Here is a 22052-nt window from a genome sequence, read left to right on the forward strand (position 1 = left end):
TCATCTCTCAGAAATCACTGCAAAGAAATGTTAAATGAAATGACTCAGAAAAGAAACTTCAATTTATTATGTAGCACTTAAATTAAGTCATTATCCAGGTTATCCTACAAGTCTCACATCCCTTAAAGATTCATTCCAAATAAGGAATCAGTGCAAAAATACAGAGCTAAAGTGAAGAGCCTCTGGAACACCGCCAGTTAGAATCCCAATGTGGCCATGCAGATCTGCAGATCTTATGAAACAGCTGCAAATAATGAAGACAAGAAACCAAAGCCAGGTCAGAGCTCCTCCTCCATCTCATTTTACACTAGCTAAGAAATCAAAAGAAGCAATCTGAAGTCTTTTAAAAAGCCTCTATTTATCACTATCCAGTGTTTTTTCCAGCTGAATTTTGTAGAATTTTCACAAAATTCCACTGAAAATGACAATGTCATCTGTTTCAAGGCTGGAAAACAGGTTCCTCTTGGTGTCTGGCAGTTCCTTGTTGTCACTCATGGCACTCAGGTCCAGTATCTTCACTCCAGTGGGCTCCCCGTTTCTCAGTCACAAGTTTAATGAAGTAGCTATGACTTGCATACAGCTCAAGCTTCTCACTGATGTCAACCCACTTCACTGCTCCAGCATCATCACCTGCTTCCAGAGGCAAATTATCCATTGTCTCACCTGTTCATAAAACAAGAGGTAGGACATGGTATTGCATCTTTTATTCCCTGTTTTTTTCTGCTCACATTTAAACAGTTCTCCCTTTCCACAATGCTCCTTCACAGGCAGCAACCTACAACTGCTTCTCAGAGAAAAACTAATTAAATTGCTCATAGATTTCTGGCACAGAATCATTCTCATACTTGCACCATTTTAAGGCAAATCTGAGTGGCAGAGGTGGTGTTAACTCCTTGTCACCACTTCTAGGGTACCATCAGCAGTATGAAAAGTTACTGAAGATCATCAGGATAACATTTACTCACTACCTCAAGTTTAGCCAATCCCTCTGCTTTCATTTTTGTTTGCTTGCTTAACATTTGATTGCTGTTTTTATCAGGTATTATTTTACAGGAAAAATTGAATTCTGAAACTTGTATGCACTTATGAAAAAACAGAATAATTAAAACTTTACTAAAGGCCCCAAAATCATAAATACTACTTTAAGAAGGGATGTAGAAGGCTTCTGAAATGCTCTCTTTTTGAAGTTTTTACTTTGTTTCTAAAAAAGAGTCCCAGAACTTCATAGACAACAACAAAGGAAATACTTCTAAATTCTGTATTACAAACACAGACCAAAGATACAGTATCTCCACTATTTCTGGGGTCTGATAAATCAAGGACCAGTGATAAGTGAAACACCTGGTATCTACTACCCAAAATTCAGTGGAAATGTCACTATATGAAGTCTCTGACTTAACAAGTCAAATACTTGACTAGATTGATTTATCTTACAGGTGAAAAAATGAGAGTCCAAGATAACAGATCAATCTAAGAATCTAGTCCAATATTCCACACCTGACTTGCATGCTCCCCCAGTTTCATTGCCATTCTCAGCTCAACACAGGTTCCAGTTTCAAACAAACATATGGAGTAAAAGGCAACTAAGAGCACACATGGAGATATTCACCTGTTTCATCGTGATAGTTCACAGCCTCTGTCTCCATCCAAGCATTATCAGTGTTACGAGGGTCATCCACATATCCTCTGTACACCTAAGGCCCCAAACAAACCAAAAAAAGCTCAGCATGACAACAAACAAGGTGGAATGAGTAAGATTTCTTTCTTTCCCTCCGACATATTGGCCCTTAGAGAGTTAACAGTCCCTTCCATTTCCTACATCACGAGAACTCAACCATCACAACTTACTGTCATTTCAGCTATACTTTTTCTAGTTCCATACAGCTGTGGGTTACATGCCCAGCTCAGGAGGCTAGCACAAGAGACACAGAGCTCACCACAAAGTGTTCCTGGCTGAACAGTTTGTGGAGCTGCTTCTCCAATTTTGCTTTCTCCTCAGGCGATTTCTCCAAAGCGTTCAAGGCCTCCTCCTGAAATTCTCGCCTCAGGGTAGCGCTGATTTTCTCCCCTGGATCCACCATCCCCTTAGGGAAAGGAAAAGTAAAAAGGTGACTTTTTTCCAATCCCTCAGACTCCACTTGCTTTAACTCCCAGTTCTTAGTATATTACATCCACCTGCATCATACTCTGGACATGGGAGGAACTTTACACTTAACTGTAAAGATCAAGCACATGCACCCTTCAAAACCTGCAGTATAATAAACTGTGCCTGCATTAAGCAAGACATGGTCAGAAATAAACAAGAATATCACCTTGCAGTGCAGAAACAGCAGAAGGCACACCAGGCCAATGTTTGGGCAAAGCTAGCTAGTTCAAGGAGCATTTCTCCTCACCTCTGCAACACAAGGTCATTCATCAAAAAGCACTCTTCTATCACACATATGCCAAGTTGTCGCCTCATGGCCTCACCAGCAGGGAGATGTCAATGTCTCTGAAGCTTTGCCCTTACCCCTGGAATGGCCCACTCCCCACAGTCTCTCCTCTTGATAGCTACGAACTGCAAGATGTTTTTGCCAGTAACTGGATGAGCAACTTTATTGCCACTTCCATCCCTTTTCCACCTGCAGCAAACGACAAAAAAGAACATGTTTTGCTGCTTCTTGGCAGGAAAGGGCCTGAGAGAGGAACAGCAAGGTGCTCGTGCTGCCACCTGTGCAGGGACAAACAAAGCAGAGGGTAAACAGTCAGAGGGGACCAATGGATGCCATCCATCAGGATCACAACCAAGGGCAAAACACTGAGGGTACACCTCTGCCAACTGTGTTTTTCTCAGCCAGAAGGGGCAGAACTACTCAAGCGCCACATTTCTGTGGCCACACTGACAGGAGCAGCTCCTCTGAAAGCCACGCTTGGCACATCCTGTCAGCTGCAGGATGAGCATGTTGCTGCTGAAACAGATTGGTCATGCAGCTGCAGCACCATGTCTTTTAAATTCAAGGAAGCAACTCAGTACCACTGGCATCCTTCTGAAGAGGGGAAGAACTAAAAAGCACCAGAATGATTTTTCACAATGGTTCTACCTTCAGCATGGCACTTCCTAGCTTGCACCTTTGTTAACTACACAGTCTTTCCTGAATGCTTTGTGTAAAATAGTCAGCATGTATGCACAGATCCTCCTGGTAAAAGCACATTAAAACAAAGCACACAGCAACCAAAGAAGGGTTTAAGGGTTTTAGCTTTTTTTTTTTTGCAATTGAGTCATTATGAAAGAAAAATATATTCTTACATTTAAGGCCTTTTGGCAGTGTAGTATCAAAGTATCGTAAAATCCTTTCAATTCTTGAATTTGTTACTGAAGATTCTTTGTATAATGTATTTCTATTGAATTATGCTTCCTGGGTTGCTTGGCTTTTTTAATCTGCTTCCTCAGGATTTCAGAAGCAATTGCTTGTAATTAAAAGTGAATCCTTACTTTTCGCCATGTGTTCCCCATGTCTACATATCTCTCCATTCAGATACTCACATCTGAACGGGCTTACATATAGAGAACACACACAAAAGGGCCATGAAAAGTAACAGCCTGTCCAGAGATGCACAGAAGAAACAAAATGCATTATGAGGGTTGGTTTCTTGTAGCCTCATTATGCTGTGTGCTGAAGGAATCTGCAACGATATGGAATCTCCTGGTCCTGGATTATCAGTCCATTAACCTAGGAGAAGTGTGTGCTCTATGCTCACCCCAACCATGTGGTCTCTGAGAGCCCCCAGAAAGGACACACAGGGACCACCGGCGAAGGCAGGAACAAAGAGGAAGTTTAATCAGGGGTACAGGTTTATATGGACTTTGGAGGGATACAAATTCACCAATAAGGGACAAGAGGGAAGTCTGGCTTTGTGCCGATAGGAGTAAGGGGATTTACATTCAATGGGAGGGGGTGACAGGAAATATGAGGTCACTGTCCTTCTCCCAGCCCCCTGGCCTGGCAGGGGTTTATGGGAAGAACAAGCAGTGACTATGCAGTTTTTACATTTAGTACATTTAAACCACATTAAAAACATCAGTTGTCAAAGCATTCTCAGTGGTTGGCGTATTTTCTTCATCAGCCCATTTCTGGCATGACATCCTCCAAGCCATGTATTGAGAATGCATCGCCACAATGCATTTTTTCTGCACTGCAGGGCACCTGGCAGTCACCTGCTCCTTACCTAGTTACAATAGGATCAGCAGCATGGTTTGGTCCCCAGCGCCCTAACAATCCTCTGCCTGTGAGGCCAGTCCTCCCCGATGGATTTCTGAAATAAATGTCACAATACATGACTTATAATTCTGAACTGGTTCTATCAGAATGTAAGCCCTGTCACACCCATCCCCTCTGATTTCTCAGGGTCAGGGTCACCCTTAACACAATACACTAAACACATTTACTTCCCTGCATTCAAAATATGCTCCAAGTACTGTAAAAAACCACAGTTTTAAGGAAGATTAAATAACAAAAAAGGAAAGGATAGCGACATGTGATTTAAAGGGCAAGAGAGACATAGCATGGTTTTCTCCTCCAGCCACCTCTCTTTGTGTTTAATAGCACAGGCAAAGGAAATGGACAGAATGGCTTTGTCATTTTCCAGATCTTGTGTCCCAAGATGCTCCTGATCAAGCATTACTCTCATTATGCACACAACCTTGTCTGAAAATGGAATCTAGTTTCCAGGACTACAGATTCACAGAGTATTCCATTATGTACAAAAGGCAGAAAAAAGAGGAACTATTTTTAGGTGAGATTACCCATATGCACTTTGCCAGGATTTGTCAGTGGAAGGAAATACTCTACCCCCCCCACCTTAGCAAACAAGTGGAGCAAAAGCTTCAGATCCTCACACCTGGTCAAACTGTGGAAACAATTAATCCACTGACTCCAGTGTCACCACCACCCTATGTTGTGGCAGTAGTAATGGCCAACCATATCATGCCTCTCTGCCACAACCTTTTCCAGAAAACACTCTGGCTCCAAAGTATCGGTTCTCCTGTCCCTAGGGGAAACTATCTTGGCTTTGTTCCAGCAGGTACAAAGTAGTAAAACTGACAGACATGTAAAAGCCCTAAAATTACATGACAAATGAATATGTAAACAAAAAACCACACTCACCGGGGTCTTCCATTTTCAACCATGTACAAGCCATTCAGACTCTTCCTCTCCACTTCTCCATCTCTCTCATTGAATTTGGGAGAAAAACCTTCATCACTGTGTGGAGAAGAATAATTTAATAGAGATAAGTTATAAAACACAAAACAAACAAAAAGTTTGTATGCCAACCATCAGACCAGCAACATCCATTTGACCAAAGAGCAGTTTTTACCAGAACTTAAGTTGCAGGCCCTCCCTTTTCTAAAGGAGGCTATGATTGATGACAGTCTCCCTGTATTTAATTCTGCAGGCAAAAGCACAGAACTAAAGTATTAACATCATCTCTCTCTAAATTTTCATTTAGACAAACTATTTCAAAGGTATTCTAGTTAAAGTTAGAATTGTAGAATCACAGAATTGTTGCAGTTGGAAAAGACCATGAAGATCACTGGGTCCAACCATGAACCCTCTGCTGCCAAGCCCACCACTAAACCATGTCCCTAAGTGTCACATCTACACATCTTTTAAATGCCTATGGGGATGGTGACTCTTCCCTGGGCAGCCTGTCTTGATGTTCCATAAACCTTTGGTTGAAGAAATTTTTCCTAATATCCAAACTAAGCCTCCCCTGACACAAGGCCATTTGCTCCTGTTCTAGCCCTTGTTACTTGGGAGAAGAGGCTGACATCCTCCTTATTACAACCTTCCCTCAGGTAGTTGTAGTGAGCAAATAGGTTCCTCCATGAGCTTCCTTTTCTCCAGCTAAATAACTCCAGCTCCACCAGCTGTTCCTCAACAGACCAGAACCTTCCCCAGCTCTGTTGCCCTTCTTTAGACACTCTCCAGCACCTCACTGTCCTTGAAGTGAGGGGCCCAAACGGAACACAGAGTTTGGAGTGCATCCTCACTAGTGCTGAGTACCGGGGGACAATCACTGGCCTGGTCCTGGTGGCCACACTCTTCCTGATACAGACCAGGATGCCATTGGCCTTCTTGGCCACCTGGGCACACTGCTGGCTCATGTTGAGCTGCTGTCAACCAGCATCCCCAGGTCCTTTTCTGCTGGGCAGCTTTCCAAGTCTTTCCCCAGCCTGTAGTGCTGCATGGGGTTGTTGTCACTCAAGGGCAGGACTCAGCATTGCACCTTACTGAACCTCTTCCAACTGGCCTTGGCCCACTGATCCAGCCTGTCCAGATCTCTCTGCAGAGCCTTCCTACCCTCCAACAGATCAGCACTGGCACAACTTGGTGTCATCTGCAAACTGACTGAGGGTGCACTTGATCCCCCTTGTCCAGATCACTGATAAAGATACTAAACTGGCCCTCAGAACTGACCCCAGTCCTGAGCCCTGGGAACACCACTGGTGACCAGCCACCAGCTGGATGTGACTCCACTCACCACCACGCCAGGCCCAGCCAACCAGCCAGTTCCTAACCCAGCAAAGAGTACAGCCACCCAAACCATGAGCAGTCAATTTCTCCAAGAGAATGCTGTGGGAAATAGTGCCAAAGGCTTTACTCAAGTCCAGGTAAACAACAGCCATAGCTTTTCCCTCACCCACAAACCAAGCAGGTCACCTTGTGATAAAAGGAGACCAGGACAGCCAAGCAGCACCTGCCTTTCATAAACCCATGTTTGCTGGGTGTGATCAGCTTGTTGTCCTGCACATTTTGCATGATACAAGATGATCTGCTTGATAACCTTCTCCATCGCCAAGGTCGGACAAGCAGCTATCTGCCAAAACAAAGGAATTTTATTTCCTTTCTCAAAAGCAATTCCTTTCAAATTATCACAAGTTTCAAACTACTGCTTAGCTTCTTCCACACCTAATTTGCTTGGAAACTCAACCTAATACCTAAATAATGACTCTACATCTTAAAGTACCACTAACACCTACTAAAAGATTACCCAGCACTTTCACAACTGTGCCTTGGAGGAATGTCAGCACAGCTCGAGAGTCTGAGGATTGCCTTGCAATCAACAGAACATCAAACCCAACTAACAGTAAATAGAAACACATGATCACACAGCAATGGGGAACAAGGAAGGTAAGGCTGAAAGCTCACGTATCTACACAGATGTGCATACACAGCAATCACCACTTCACATGATGACAAGTTACACCAGATGCATGCATCTAACTTGCTAGCCAAGAAGCATACAGCATTTCTTGAGAGGAGAACATTCACAGGTTCAATAAAAATGAACACACATAGTCACAAAAAAATCCAATTATAGTCACTCACTCAACCTGCCACATTTCCTGAGTCAGAACACTCAGCTAAAGAACTACAACTCTCCTTTCTTTACTCATGTTGCATTCAATCCATGAACAAACAAGTATATTATGAAACAGTCTCCCAAATTCCCAAGGAGAATTAGGAGATTTTTATTTAGCTCATAAGAGAAACACTGCACAGCAGCAGCAGCTATCCGTTGTTCCAATCTTGGTCACCAGCTCAGTAAAGTCATGTGTCAAAGCCCTTCACAGCTAACCCAAATGATTCAGTTCTCTAACTTCTCTTAGCCTCAACTTTCATACATCGCTGCAGAATCACACATCACTTAAGCTGATGCTCTTGTAAACTCAGGTCATCACTATTTCCTGCTTCCATATCCACAGAAGAAAAGAGCCACCATTTCCACTCACTTGATTTGGGGATCTGCCCAACTGGGTCCAGACAAAACAGACTTTGCAGTGTACTCCACAGGATTATAATCTTCCCACTCAGTCAGCCAGTCCACTTTATCTTCAGGGACTTGGCTACGTTCAATGTATGATCCTGGATATGGGGAGGTGAGAGCTTTGATGTGGTAGAACTTAACACTGTAACTGTTGAACATGTTCACAGGATGAAGAGGGGACCAACAGTTTGCAGATGAGCTACTGAAAATTAAAAAAAAAAACAACATAGCATCTCATTCATTAGACTTTAACCTGTTACCTAATCCCAGATCTGCAGAGTACATGCCAGCAAGTAGAATAGACTCAGCTCTTTCCAGAAGACAACTCTCAGTAATATATCATTGCTTCTTTCAGACACCATACAAATATATGCAGGACCAACAAGTTTGAATTTTACCATCAGCTACTTGAAACAGAAGACTACTCTGCTACTCTACTAGATGCACAAGAAGATTTCATAGCATGGGGAGAAGCTGAAAAACAGAATTGCCACTCCAGAATGTGTGGAACAGTGACTAGTTAGCAATCATATACAAGGAACACCTCAAGGATATTTACCATAAATTCAGCAAGGTCTGCTTAAACATTAAATCTCTATGTGGACATTTCAGCAATAAAACAACACAGCCTTTCAAGAGTCCTGCTCTTGCATCCCGTGATAGACCAGGTAAGATCAAGAATGAAATATCCAAGAGCCTGAGCAATCCAGCTCTACAAGTTGCAGTGAGGACTAATACACTATTCTGTGCAAGACCAAGTGGGATAACACACACCTTGCTTCTCAGTTTCAAAGAAGGCTAGAACTGTCAAACAAGGTTAAAAAAATATACTTGAGACCTCTAGTTATTTTATTTTGTCATGAGTTTTCAGAAGCTGAAAGACCAGTCAACAGTAAAACACAACAGATTAGGCTACGGTGCCTGTTCATCAATTCTTAAGAACTCTGCACAGGTTTCCTTCAATATACAAACCAGTCTTCCTGAACATTTTTTATTTTCGACATAAATAAAGGTAAGAGGCTTAAAGCTCAGCAGGGGGTTATAACCTACAAGAGCACCCTAAAAACCAGATATTCATAAATTCTTAGTGAAACGTTGGGGGGTTGTGTGTGTGGTTATCCTTAAAGAATCACTTCCACTATGTAAAGAAATACAGCTCCTCTGCAAAAGAGTAACATCTGAGCAAGGTGATGATGGGACTAATGAGTTTTAGGTAAAAAACAAACAAACAAACAAAAAACAACTCATGTATTATTTACCCTGGTACTTGAACTCCAATATGAGTATATTGCATTATAATTAGAAAAAGAGGCTATGCTTTGTCAAAAACACAGTTCCAATTCCAAACATCTAAGATGCCATGAAATCTTCAGGTGCACCTGGGAGGGCAGGTTCCACTTCTCACTGAAGTTCAGAGTTCACTGGTCATAATTACAGCACATGTCACTGTCTCAACACCATAATTCTCAAAATCACATGGAATCACAGAATAAATTGGGTTGGAAAAGACCTCTGAGGTCATCGGGTCCAAACTATGCCCGACTACCAGCGTGTCAACCAGACTATGGCACCGAGTGCCACATCCAGCCCTCCTTAAACACCTCCAGGAAGAATGACTCCATCAGTCCCAGGGCAGCCCATTCCAACGCCTGGGACCACGCTTTCTGTGAAGGAATTCCTCCTAACATTTAACCGACAAAACACTCGAAGTTCACCAAAAAATCCCTTTAACAGAGACGTGGAAAAGGGCAACACCGCTTTGCATTTTTCAGTAATCCCATCACACTGAGGGACGGCGCCCGTTTGAGTTTCGGCCGCGCCCAAGAGGGGACACCCTCAGCGACACCGCACAGCGCCCGCTCCCCTCGGCGGGCAGGGCATGGAGACAGCGCCGGGGGGGAAGGAAGGCAGCGCCGGGGGGGAAGGAAGGCACCGCCGGGGGGGAAGGAAGGCACCGCCGGGGGGGAAGGCAGAAGGGCAGCGCTGGGGGGGAAGGAAGGCAGTGTCGGGGGGGGAAGGAGGGCAGTGCCTGGGGGAAAGGAAGAAAGGCAGCGCCGGGAGGAAGGAAGAAAGGAAGGCAGCGGCGGGGGGAAGGAAGAAAGGAAGGCAGCGCCGGGGGGAAGGAAGAAAGGAAGGCAGCGCCGGGGGGAAGGAAGAAAGGAAGGCAGTGCCCGGGGGAAGGCAGCGCCGGGGGGAAGGAAGGCAGCGCCGGAGGGAAGGAAGGCAGCGCCGGAACCTCGGCCCGGCCATGAGGCGGCTGCTCCCCACAGAACAGGGCACCGACCGCGGCTCCGAGCCGGGCCCGGCCCCCCGCGCAGAGCCCGCGGTACCTGCGGGGCGGGCGGCGCTGGGCAGCGCCCCGGGCGGACAGCACCACGGACAAGGAGAGCACGGCGACCGCCCGCCTCAGGGGCCCGCCCGGGAGCGGCATCGGCGGCGCCTCCGCGGCCCCAGCGCGGCGGGAGCGAGTCCCGCCTCAGCCTCAGCCCCGCGGCCGGGCCCGGCACCGGATTGCTGGGCCGGCGGTGCGAGGCCGCCCGCTCCGGGATAGCGCTCCTTCCCGACGGCTCCTGCCCGCGCACGGGAAAGAGCCGCCCGCCGGCCCCTGTGGAAGGTCGCCCCGCAGTGGCCGGAGCGATGCCAGTGAGGAGCGCCTCGCCCCGGGACTGTCGGGGATGGAGCTTACTCCCCACAGCCGCCCCGCGGTGCTGGGCCGTGCATTGGTACCTAGGAAGGGGGCCGGGGGCACACAGCGCTTTGGCTACTGCGGGGCAGCTCCCGCAGCATCAGGGCTGCCGGCCCGGCATCCCGCCCGCCACCAGCCAGGAGGTGCGGGCAGGATCCTGGGAGGGGACACAGCCAGGCCAGCTGACCCCCGTGAACCAAAGGGATAATCCTGCCACCTGACGTCACTCGGATATGAAAGCTAAGCGAGACGGAGGAAGGGGAGGGCATTTCTCATTTACTCCGTTTGGCTTCCGGAGCGGCCGCTTCGTGTGCCGAGCCGCTGCTTGCCGGGATGTGGGCGGGCAGCCTCTGGCGGTGGGAAGAAAGTAACTTTTTTCTCCTCCTCTTTGCTTGTGCGCGCGCGAACTTTCAGCTGTCCTTCAGTAAACTGCCTTGTCTCAGCCTGCGGGTCGTTTTCCATGGAATTCTCTCCCCTATCCGGCTGGAAAGGTGGAAGGGCAGAGCGGCATGATGGGCTCGACCACGCCCCCTCCACCTGGCCACGCCCATGGATACGCCCCCATGCGCTGCGCCGCGCTCTGATTGGGCGCTGCCCTCCCAGGGGTGTGGCCGCGCGCAGCCCGTGGGGCGGGCGGAGGTGGCGGGGCCCGAGCGCGGTTCGGGCATCCAAGGAGCATCGGGAGAACGATGAACCTGCTCCTGGAGCTTCTCCTGTTCCTGGCCACGCTCGTGTACTCCTACGTGGAGGCTTTCGTGAAGCTGTTTATCCCTGCGAAGAGAAAGTCTGTCAGCGGAGAGCTTGTGCTCATCACGGGTGCGGGCCATGGCGTCGGCAGAGCGACCGCCCTCGAGTTCGCCAAGCGCCAGAGCAGGCTGGTGCTGTGGGACATCAGCAAGGTAATGGCTCAGCTCGTGTCCTCACTCCTTAACCCCCGAGGCCGCTGGGGTTTCAGAGCCTAACAAGGGCATCACCACATTGCACCCGCCGCGGCTCCTTCCATCTCCGCGCCCATCGGCTCCCGGATGAGCGCCAGCAGAGGGATTGGCCCCGCTTGCACCGCACCATGTAGGGCTCTGGGTCCCGCAGGTGTTCGGCGCTGCTCAGCGAGGGAGCGGGCACCACCTCGCAGCGTCCCTGCGAAAGGGAAAAAAATGCTCAGCAAGCTGCTCACGGACCCGCTGCCTGGGCTGGCGGGCAGAGCACGCTGAGACCAGCAGCCTTTCCACAGAGGAGCGAGTTTGCCTTCACTGTCAGTCTTTCACCTCAGGGATTTTGCAGACGTTGCTGAAAGATATGTTTTCTTTTGACTTGTATAACAGCATCGCTGTGCTGAGCTGTGTGTGAGCCCTGCTACCCTCAGGGGCAGCTACAAGTGTAGGTGGCTCCTTGTTAAAGTGTTCACAGTGGCTCAAACTCTATTTCAGGTAATTTGGCTGGAATGAAAAAATACTTAGGCAAGTGGAGGATCGACAGGTGCAAACATGCAGCTTGGCATTCAGCAGGGATCAAGACCAAGTGCTGTGTGTAGATCCTACCAGCTGTCCAGGGAGGGTGAGAGGCTGGACATTAGAGTGGGAAAGGTTTCCGACACAGTGGGTCAGAAGCTGCAGAGTTCATCCTGTCCTCCTGAAGCTGCAAACATAAAACCCAGCCTAGCACCAACAGGCAAAAATACCCCAAACCAAACAGAAGCTGAGGACAAGGGCATATATAAACAGGGAAGATACTGTAGACATTTTCAGTGTTTGTACGTGCTACCCATTATGGATAAGAGCAGACACTGGAGGGATGGAGGAGGCTTGGCACTGCTCTCCGGATGTGCACAGGGCTGCAGTGAAGTAGAGCATTGTCCATGTTTAGTGGATGGAATGTGGAGATTCAGGAATAAACTTAGGAGAGAGCGACACCTGGCTTTGGTGCTGGAAAACAGATTGTAAGGGTGGGTGTAAGCAGGAACTGAAATTCAGTACTAAAGGAGATGGTGGATTCCGGAGGATTTACAAGTATCCTTCTCCAATCCAACTAGCTTGACAGGGTCTCCTTCCTGGGGGCTGTCAGCCTCAAGTAGCAGCTGGGACTGAGGGCAGCTGCCCAGTCACCCACTGCAGGGACATGCACAAGTAATGTCCCAGGCTCTTTGGGACATGGGGCTTTTCACTGCACAGGTCTCCTAGAATCTGGGGACAAGGTTACAGCGAAGTCACTTCTGCCCTGGGTTAGTGGGTTAATATGTCTTAGGGGAGCTTCTGTTCAGCATGTGTCAAATGCCATTTCTGGAAAGACCACTCCTATGTGCATTGTGGAGGCCACCTCTGTTCTCACACACAATCTGTGAATATAGAGACACATAGAGCCACTTTTCATATCTTGGGATATCAGGCAGGTCTATGTTTTAAGAGCTCTGTTTACAGTCACAATGTCTCCTGCTGTGCTGTGATAGGCATCTTGTGCTGCCTTTCTGCAGCTTAGCTACATCTGCCTTACCAAGGCAAACTTCTTGTCACATTCCCTTTCTGGCAATCAATCCACACAGGTCCAAAATTTAAGGCCAGAGTACCTGTCCACCAAAGGAACCCACTTACAGCGCTTTCCCTGGGTAGCCATGAACTGTTCAGGGGCCTGGCAGTGGTTACACAATTAAGAGACATCTGCAGCCTGTAACTGCTCTGCCACTGTGCCTGAGCAGCAACACGAGGACAGGGACAGTTGTGCATGAGTGTCTTTCTTTTCTGCCCCTTCCAGCACGGCGTTGAGGAGACGGCAGCAGAATGCAAGAGCATGGGAGCCACTGCTGAAGCCTTTGTGGTGGACTGCAGCAAACGTGAGGAGATCTACAGCGCTGCAGAGAAGGTGGGGGAGCAGGGGCATGGCCAAAGACTCACCCAAACATGATTGATTTCCAGAAAAGTCGGGAAAACTGGAGAAGAGGCACTGCAGGCAAATCCCCACTGCTTGCTTTCCTCTGTAAACAGAGTGATGTAGCACTTTCAGTGTTGCAGCCAGGTTTGTCTTAGTGATACTCCAGGGTATCACTCCTTGTTGCCAAGTTTGCTCTGTAGAGTCCCATCCTCTGAAAGAACACAGACAGCACTGAGGACATATGAAACATTTTATTGGAAAGGCTCTGGTCCAGCTGGCTGAAAATAGTCTGTACCTTCCTAATCCCAACTGTGACTACACAGTCTAAACTATGTCTATGCACAGTGTGTGGAAGACAATAAATTTTGGCAGTAATTATTTAAGGGAGAAGAATCAGATGTAAACCAGATCTGGAACTGCTGCACAGTTCCTGCCACAGCTGGAAAAGGTGTGGTCTTCTTCTCCATAGAAGAAAAAATGTTAAGAAATGACCTAATTATTGGTCATCTTCTGCAGCTTTGCCTTTTTTTTTCTTTATAATGAATGCCAGACACACTTCTGGGCCTTTTTTTTGTCTCCAAAAGGTGAAAAAGGAAATTGGGGATGTGACCATCCTGGTGAACAATGCTGGTGTGATCACAGCTGCTGACCTGCTCTCGACTCAGGACCACCAGATAGAAAAAATGTTTGAAGTCAACATTCTTGCTCACATGTGGGTAAGTGCCACTACCATCTCCATACCTACATCTTTGGGGAGCAGTGTTGAGGAGGCATCTTTAAAGTAACCACTATTACCAGTGAATTACCAAAGTGTCTTTTGGGTGTGTACAGCACATGGGACCTGAGTAGATTGTCTTTGGGAAACTTGACTAGCCTCTTGCTGATCTGAGCAGGTTGGTTACAGCCTCATCTGTAACACAGGTTGGTCTCTGTCAGAGCTGTAGTGGGGCTTACAGAGTGGAAGGGTTTCAGCTCTTAAGCAGTACTTGTGTGCAGCAGAAGGGAAAGGTACAGGTTGACCAGTGTTTTAGTGTACATGCTGGAGGTGAGACACTGTCAGAGGAAAGATGTGAAAATCAGATCCTGTTTATAGCCGACTTCCCGAATCTTTGGGAGAGTAGTTTGCCAGATGCAGCAGCTGATCAGAGAACAGCTGTGGCTCTCAGAATGTGAGGTGCTGTGCAGCACAAAGCATTAGTCCCTTAATGAATGATACTCAAGGTCAGTGCTGAATATGCCTAAGACAACATTGTTCTTCTCTTCCTTCCTGTCCCCTCCTGTTTTGCTTCTTTATTTAAATGATTTTGAAGACCACAAGAGCTTTTCTGCCAGCCATGATGAACAACAACTATGGGCACATTGTCACAGTGGCTTCAGCAGCAGGTCATTTTGTGACTTCTTTCATGGTGGCTTACTGGTAAGTGATTTTTCTTTTTTATTCAGCTTGCTTCTTTCTTTTTAAATTCTAAATTGTGTCTTCTCCATCAGAAAATATCAAGTTTATTAGCTCTGAATTGGGAGCAATGCTTTAAAGAAAGAATAGTTATGTGACACATCAACTAACGAAAGATTTTTCTATTTTCTGTCCATCATCAATCCAGACTTTTGCTTAACAAAAAAGGTATCCTTCTCCCTTCTCCTTAGATCGTAGTGATTCTGTGATTTGTTGTAGAGTTGTCAAGTAAACCCCTAATGAGCTTTTGATCCTTTTATCTTTGTGACAGTGACTCTAGTGTATAAAAATACAATCATCATGATCATCAAGTCCAGCAGTCAAACCAGCACTACCACTGTAACCCCTAAACCACTAAACTGTATCACCAGTGCCATTTCCTGACACCTCTTAAACGCCTGCAGGGATGGTGACTCCACCACCCACATTGGGAACCTCTCCCAATGCCTGACAACCCTAACAGTGAAACAATTTTTCTCATCTCTAACCTGAATCTCCCCTGTCTTACCTTAAGACCATTCCTCTTGTTCTCTCACTGCAGGCACAGTAGAAGAGACCTGCCCCACCTCACTACAACCTCCTTTCAGGTAGTTGTAGAGAGCAGTGAGGTCCCCCCAAGCCTCCTCAAGACTAAACAACCTCAGCTCCCTCAGCCCTTCCTCATAAGACATGTTTTCTAGACCTTTCACAAGCTTTGCTACCCTTCTCTGGACATGCTCCAGCTCCTCAATATCTTTTTTTAAGTGAGGAGCCCAACACTGAACAGAACACTCAAGGTGTGGCCTCACCAGTGCAAAGTACAGTAGGACAATCACTTCCTGAGTCCCACTAGACACACTATTCTTGATACAGGCCAAGATGCTATTGGCCTTCTTGGCCACTTGGGCACACTGCTGTCCTATGTTCAGCTGGCTGTCAACCAGCACTCCCAAGTCCTTTCCTGCTGAACAGCTCTCAAGCCACTCCTCCCCCAGCCTGTAGTGCTGCATGGGTTCCTGTGACCCAACTGCACTACTCAGCACTTTTCTTTATTGAATCTCACGCAGTTTGTCCTCAACCCATTGATTGTCCAAGACTCTCTGCCGACCTTCCCACCCTCAAGCAGATCAACCCTCCCACCCAACTTAGTATCTTCTGCAAATTTACTGAGAGTGCACTCAATCCTCACATCCATATCATCAGTAAAGATGTTAGCCAGGACTGGCCGCAGTACTAAGCCCTGGGGAACCCCACTAGTGACTGGTTGCCAACTGGATGTAACTCCATTCACCACAATTCTCTGGGCCTGGGTATACAGCCAGTTTTTTACTCATCAAGGAGTCCACCCATCCAAGCCATGTGCAGTGAGTGTTTCTAGGAGGATGCTGTGGGAGATAGTGTCAAACACTTTACTGAAGTCTGGATAGACCACATCCACAGCCTTTTCCTCATCTGCTAAAGGCTCACTTTGTCATAGAATGAGATCAAGTTGGTCAAGCAGGCCCTTCCTTTCCTAAATCCATGTTGACTGGACTTGATCCCCTGGTTGTCCTGCATGTGTCATGTAGTGACACTCAGGATGATCTCCAAAACCTTGGCTGGAACTGAGGTTTGGCTGACAGACCTGTAGTTCCCTGGATCATCTTTTAGACCCTTCCTGTCAATGGATGCAATTGGACCCATACATTTATGACTGTCTAATTGGCATAGTAGGTCACTAACCATCTCCTTCTGGACTATGGGGCTTCACTGTGCTTCCTGTCCCTAACCTCCAGCTCAGGGAGCTGGGTATCCGGAGGACAACTCGTCCTGATATTAAAAACAGACAAAGAAGGCATTAAGTACCTCTATCTTTTCCTCATCCCCTAACGCTACACTACCCTCTGTAACAAATGGTGGAGACTCCTTGACTCTCCTTTTGCTGCCAATGTATTTATAGAAACTTTTTTTGTTGTCTTTAACTGTAGCACCCAAACCAAGTTCTATTTGGGCTTTGGCCCTTCTAATCTTCTCCTTATATGACATTGCAGCATTCTCGTAGTCCTCCAGGTTAGCTGACCCTCCTTCCAGAGACAGTAGATTCTCTTTTTTCCCCTAAGTTCTCTGTTTAACCAGGCCAGTCTTCTTTTTCTCAGTGACTTGTCTTTCTACACATGGGGCCAGCCTGCTCCTGAATATTCAAAAATTCGTTTTTAAAGCACATCCAGTCTTCCTGGACTCCTCTACCCTTCAGGAATGACTCTCAAAGAACTCTATCAATTGATCTAAGCAGGCTGAAGTCTGCCCACCAGAAATCCAAGTGGAATTTCTGCTGCTGCGTCTTGTTACTTCGTCCAGTACTGAAAACTCTAACATTTTGGGGTCACTGTGCCCGGCAGAGCCACCGACAGACACCACATCACCACTGGTCCTTCTTAGTTCACAAACAACAAGTCTAGCAGGACACCTCCTCTGGGAGGCTCAGTACCAGTTCTGTTAGGAAGTTGTGTTCCACACACCCTAGCAACCTCTTAGACTGCTTCCTGTCTGCTATACTGTATTTCTAGAAGACATCTGGCAAGTTGAAGTCACCCATGAGTACAAGGGCCAGTGACCATAACACTTCTGCCAGCTGCTTGTGGAATGCCTCACCTGCCTGTTCATCCTGCTCTATAACAGGCTCACACTGTGACATATGCCTTGCTGACCTTCCCCCAATCTTCTGCCATCGTGACGTAAAATTACTGTTCTACTTGAAACATATTGGGAAAATCACGGTGCTTGCACATTAAACCTGCTGTATTGCATATTGTCATTCTACATCACATGTAGCCTTCTGTAAGAGCAGTTCTAGGTGCAGCAGTGTTCCTGTGGGAACAGTCCTTCTTAGAGCAATCTTTCCATGGGAACACTTCTTCTTAGAAAGTCACTCACTGTGGGCAATGTGAGAACTCCCCAGCCAGGGATTTGACTGGGATTACACTGTCCAAATCGATAGCAGTCAATAAACTGATTCTCTGGTTCTCCTTTCTTTGGAATTGACTTCGAGGCCTGCACGAATTTCTGTGGCGGGTTGTTCCTCAGTTTTGCCTGCATAATGCTCCTCTATTTCCAAAGTCACACACAGCTCTTACAAGGTGCTCCCATATGACATAAGAAACAGTAGAGCATTAATCTTCATTTCTACCTTGCCTGTCCTCCTTATTTTTAGAGATTCAGGCTGCATTCCTCCTAAGAATCTTCTCACATGGGTGAAACAGAATGTCCATCTATCAATGCACATTAGTCACTGAGATTTCCTTGTATTGTCTGTCTGTTTGCAGTCAAGGTGACTTTTTTTGAGACACTTGCTATACATTCCACAAGTACTCCCCAAAGCATTAATAGCTAATCCAGCACTACATGCTGGCACAGGGAAAGCTAGAATTAGCTGCTGACTTGTCTTTCAGTTGGATTACATTATGTGCTTGATTTTTCCCCTCCTAGCCTGTACTGTGTGATTGTTTAGGCTGTTTGCATTTATAGAGATAGAAATACTATTTATATCTTCTAAGTTGTGCTTTTTCCCCTGCTGCAGCTCAAGCAAGTTTGCTGCAGTTGGATTTCATAAAGCTCTGACAGAGGAGCTGTCTACCCTGGGAAAGGATGGAATAAAAACCACGTGCCTTTGTCCAGTTTTCATAAACACTGGATTTGTCAAAAACCCCAGTACAAGGTAACTCTCAACACTCTGTTACTGTCCTTCCTTCTTTGCATCAAGGCACTGCACATGATCCCCATCTTTAGGCCTTCTATTCCCACTGACTGTAGAGTAACAGTGTGTATAATTGTCTACAGAAGATCTGCAGTGTCCTTTAACCCACACAATGGTTGCATTTGAATTACCTGAGTTTCTGGATATGTGAAGCATCCATTTGAAGCCTGTACTACCCCTTTCTACCACCACAGTCTACATGTGTGCTTTTCTGTGTAGGCTTGGAAAGATTTTGGAGATTGAAGAAGTTGTGGAGGCTCTGATGGAAGGAATAGTCACCAACCAGAAAATGGTTTTTGTTCCACCACAGCTAAACATTGGTTTGCTTTCTGAAATGTAAGTAGCAAAGGAAAATTAATAAATGGGGGTGGAAACAACAATGCTAACTACCTGAGTATAAGAGGTTCAAACTTAGAACAGCTGAATCAAGATAAGGTTTATTTTATAACAAACTGCTTTTTGAACTCCAGGTAGTAAAATATATAGTTTGGCAGCATAGAGAAACTCTGAAAGGACAGCTGAACAGAAGTAGTTTACATTCAGCCCAGTTTCATTTATTTCATATTACCTTCAGTATTTGACATTGCTATACTTACCAATCTAGATTTGACATCAGTATGCCTGTAGTGACTAGATAAGGTGTAACTGTCTGCAGGAGAGAGTGTTATTTATTAAACAACCACTCATCTAAAATATTTTAGTATGAGAAGAACACATAACAAGGTAATGGTGGTTCTTTCTAATGACATCATACACAAAGTTTCTTTGAAGCCCTCTCATAGGTCCTTCTAATTCCCTTGCTGCAGATAACTAGTCTCAGTGGAGAGCTCAGCTGCTCTACAGGCCAATATGGAAGGAGAGGGAGAGAACCATTTTTCTTCCTAGATCGTAATCTCCCTTGGGCTTGCAAGTAACAGTTTCTCTGAATCAGCATTATTCCAGAAAGAGCTGAGGACCTGTGGTTTATTAGTGTTTGTTTCTTCATGTCAGCACCCAAGATAGAGGTCACAGACGCTGACAACTTTGCTTCAAAATGGCTCTTCTGCTCTCTGCCATGTAAAGCATCTTCTCACACATCTTTAATATGCAGTGTAGCTGCTCTACTGAGGAGGTGTTTTTACCAGAGCTCAAGTTCCAGATCTGTAATTCACATCAGAACAACTAAGTTAACTGCTCAGTTAACTCCTACAGTATTTCATGAAACACTTGGTAATATCTTGTTCGCAAACCCCAACACCAGACAGCTGGAAAATGTTTTTAAGTCTTTTTGCATCTCCAAGAGCTTCTTGCCGGTGCTGCAGGTCTGCAGAAGCATAGACAGATCAAAACTAATGCTGCCAAAGCCCTTAGGATAACTTTGCTTTTTTGTCCTAATTTGGGACAAGAGGAAAAAGAGATATTACTCTTAAGAGAAAGATTCCTAGGAGAGGAAACTGTACCTGAGTTTTAACATCTCATCCTTCCTTAGGCCTGCAGCTTTTCAGAGCATGAAACATGTAATACACACCTATATCTGTACAATATTGAGCCTTCCTGGATCCTGCAGCAATATTGCAAACCAAATATTGCCCAGTATATACCCAGCATTGGAACTGTCCTAACAGAACTTGGCTGGAACTGGAGTTTAATTAGTCAGAGATTGATGAGAGCTATGTATTCTTTGGAAATAATGCCCAGTTTAAGATTTGGTCTCAGTACATGTGTGTGCATGTATTCTGCTCCCAGACCAGCTCTTCCCTTACCTGCAGTGCCACTTTTTCCCATCATTTAAGTTTTTCTTATCCCACATTATTATCTTTTTCAGGGTGTTTCCAGAACGTGCCCAGAATGTTCTGAGGAAGCTGACCACTCCAAAGTTTGATGCAGTGGTTGGGCAGAGAACCACCCAGTGAAAAGCAGGATTGTTTCTCATTTCCCAGTGGCAGGAGTGAAAACAGAACATGTGCTGAGTGTAGTTCACCTGGGTTGATCCAGAACAGAACTAAGACAGGTGCTTCCAGGCCACCATTTCCAGGCACACCGAAGGGTTTATCCCAAACCTGCAGCAGGAACACTCCTGTATAACATGAAATGTCAGCAAAGCAGAGATGCAGTCCTAGAAGGGCTGCTTTGAATGTATGTCACATTGCCTCTGTCTTGTACTGTTGAGGCAGTCAGGAATTCCCACGAAGCCTGTGTTTGGGACAACATAGCTACCTACTTGAATGCAGAGATTGCCTGAGAATATGTTAATCTGGACTCATCCCTGAACAAAGCTATCTTGCAAGAAGTAATTTTACAGGAGGTAGGTGGCCTGTTTCAGCTCAATTTATCTTCTTAAATGTAAAAAAATGTGCTCTAATGAACACTTAGTTTCATGTGCATTTGTAACAAGTATTTAATTATTTTAATTAATTAATTATTTGTATACTTGAAATAATGCAGCCTTATTTGTAATGTATTGCCTAATTACATCAATTGTCAATTATGCATGCATTAGCACCATCAACACTCCCTATTACAAATAAATACGTTTTCTAACACAAAGGTGTCTCAGCAATGAAGGTGGGAACTAGGTCCAAGAAAGGATGGTGGAGCAAGTGCAACAGTGAAAGGGTCAGCCAGAGTCTGCCAACCACCAAGCCAGGCTGCAGGGATGAGGCAAGTCCCCATGGCACACCAGGAAGCCACATCAGGATCAGTGAGGTACAGGGCCAGGCATAGCACAGCACCAGCACAGCCCATGCAAGGGCTGGGGCCAAAGCCAGGGCTTAATGGTGGCTACCTGGGCAGAAAGTACATGAGAAAAAGCTCCAGAGGAGCTCCTCATCACAAGCCAGTGGCCTGATCTAATGGGACCCACCTTGACCAGGAGGTTAAACCCCAAAGGTCTTTGGCCTGTGGTACAAGCCACACCTGATGAAATTCAGATCAAAGATTATTTGTGCACATACTTGTGCAACTCCCAACTGCTGCAGGCACTTGCTGGCTCGCTGCCATCTGAGGGAGGCCTGAACATGCTGCCACCTTCAGCACAGTTGGAAATAGCTGGCTTCCAGTAGAGTCCATCCTGCTCACTTCAGCATTTCATGTTGTCCTGTAAAAAGGTACTTCAGAAAAAAGTACAATATGGTCCAATGACTCCAAAGAAAACGCTCAAAAAGACCCCTGAGACAGGCAAGTCAACATCCTGATGACTAGGCCACCTTCTCAGACTGGCTTCAGTAGGACACATCAGACAAGATATTGTGCTTCTCCTGGCACACTGTTTCCACTAGCCTTGTGCATCATTCAGATTCTCACAGCAGCATTAAATTGGAAGAAAAATGTCCATCTTGGGAATGACATACAGCACTCTGCTGTACAGTCTGTTTCTCAGCATATGTGGTCCTCTGGAAAGGGAGTCCTGTGTTCACTCCTTTTTTTATCTAGTCTAGTCTCTCAGAGCCCAAAGGAATTACTGGCCAAGGCAACTTGTGCAGTACTTTGTATGCAGCTACAGTTCTTCTCTGTGTCTCCTATGGCTGCAAGTCTTCTGCTTGACATAAAGA

General features: G+C 46.2%; 2 protein-coding genes across 4 annotated transcripts; one reads left to right on the forward strand and one right to left on the reverse strand.

The window, feature by feature from the left end:
- Positions 1-44: 44 nt before the first annotated feature.
- Positions 45-10987, reverse strand: NUDT9 (nudix hydrolase 9). Of its 3 annotated transcripts, none has more exons than XM_071555673.1 (8): positions 10776-10987; positions 7775-8011; positions 5145-5240; positions 4207-4293; positions 2510-2621; positions 1938-2084; positions 1610-1694; positions 45-663 (listed from the first exon to the last, which is right to left on the reverse strand). In XM_071555673.1, the coding sequence occupies exons 1-8, from the start codon at positions 10955-10957 to the stop codon at positions 488-490; spliced, it is 1122 nt and encodes a 373-aa protein (XP_071411774.1). In that variant the 5' UTR covers positions 10958-10987; the 3' UTR covers positions 45-487. The 3 variants fall into 3 exon arrangements, with proteins under 3 accessions (XP_071411774.1, XP_071411776.1, XP_071411775.1); XM_071555675.1 differs by lacking the exon at positions 10776-10987 and adding an exon at positions 10537-10711; XM_071555674.1 differs by lacking the exon at positions 10776-10987 and adding an exon at positions 10140-10503.
- A 132-nt stretch (positions 10988-11119) lies between these two features.
- On the forward strand, positions 11120-21064 carry LOC139672124 (estradiol 17-beta-dehydrogenase 11-like). The gene is made up of 7 exons (XM_071555677.1): positions 11120-11394; positions 13241-13348; positions 13942-14073; positions 14668-14774; positions 18346-18483; positions 18742-18858; positions 20327-21064. The coding sequence occupies exons 1-7, from the start codon at positions 11185-11187 to the stop codon at positions 20412-20414; spliced, it is 900 nt and encodes a 299-aa protein (XP_071411778.1). The 5' UTR covers positions 11120-11184; the 3' UTR covers positions 20415-21064.
- Positions 21065-22052: the final 988 nt, after the last annotated feature.

The sequence above is a fragment of the Pithys albifrons genome, chromosome 5 (genome assembly GCF_047495875.1).
Source record: "Pithys albifrons albifrons isolate INPA30051 chromosome 5, PitAlb_v1, whole genome shotgun sequence".
Classification (NCBI taxonomy): Eukaryota; Metazoa; Chordata; class Aves; order Passeriformes; family Thamnophilidae; genus Pithys; species Pithys albifrons.

Excerpts from the sequence above, each read along its gene's own strand:
- LOC139672124 (XM_071555677.1), top strand. The coding sequence starts at position 11,185 with ATGAACCTGCTCCTGGAGCTTCTCCTGTTCCTGGCCACGCTCGTGTAC. Across the intron at positions 14,074-14,667 it reads ACATTCTTGCTCACATGTGG|ACCACAAGAGCTTTTCTGCC; the intron begins GTAAGTGCCACT and ends ATGATTTTGAAG. Across the intron at positions 18,859-20,326 it reads ATTGGTTTGCTTTCTGAAAT|GGTGTTTCCAGAACGTGCCC; the intron begins GTAAGTAGCAAA and ends TATCTTTTTCAG.
- NUDT9 (XM_071555673.1), bottom strand. The coding sequence starts at position 10,957 with ATGGAAAACGACCCGCAGGCTGAGACAAGGCAGTTTACTGAAGGACAG. Across the intron at positions 5,241-7,774 it reads TGGGCAGATCCCCAAATCAA|TGATGAAGGTTTTTCTCCCA; the intron begins GTGAGTGGAAAT and ends TTCTCCACACAG. Across the intron at positions 2,622-4,206 it reads GCTGATCCTATTGTAACTAG|GTGGAAAAGGGATGGAAGTG; the intron begins GTAAGGAGCAGG and ends CGTTTGCTGCAG.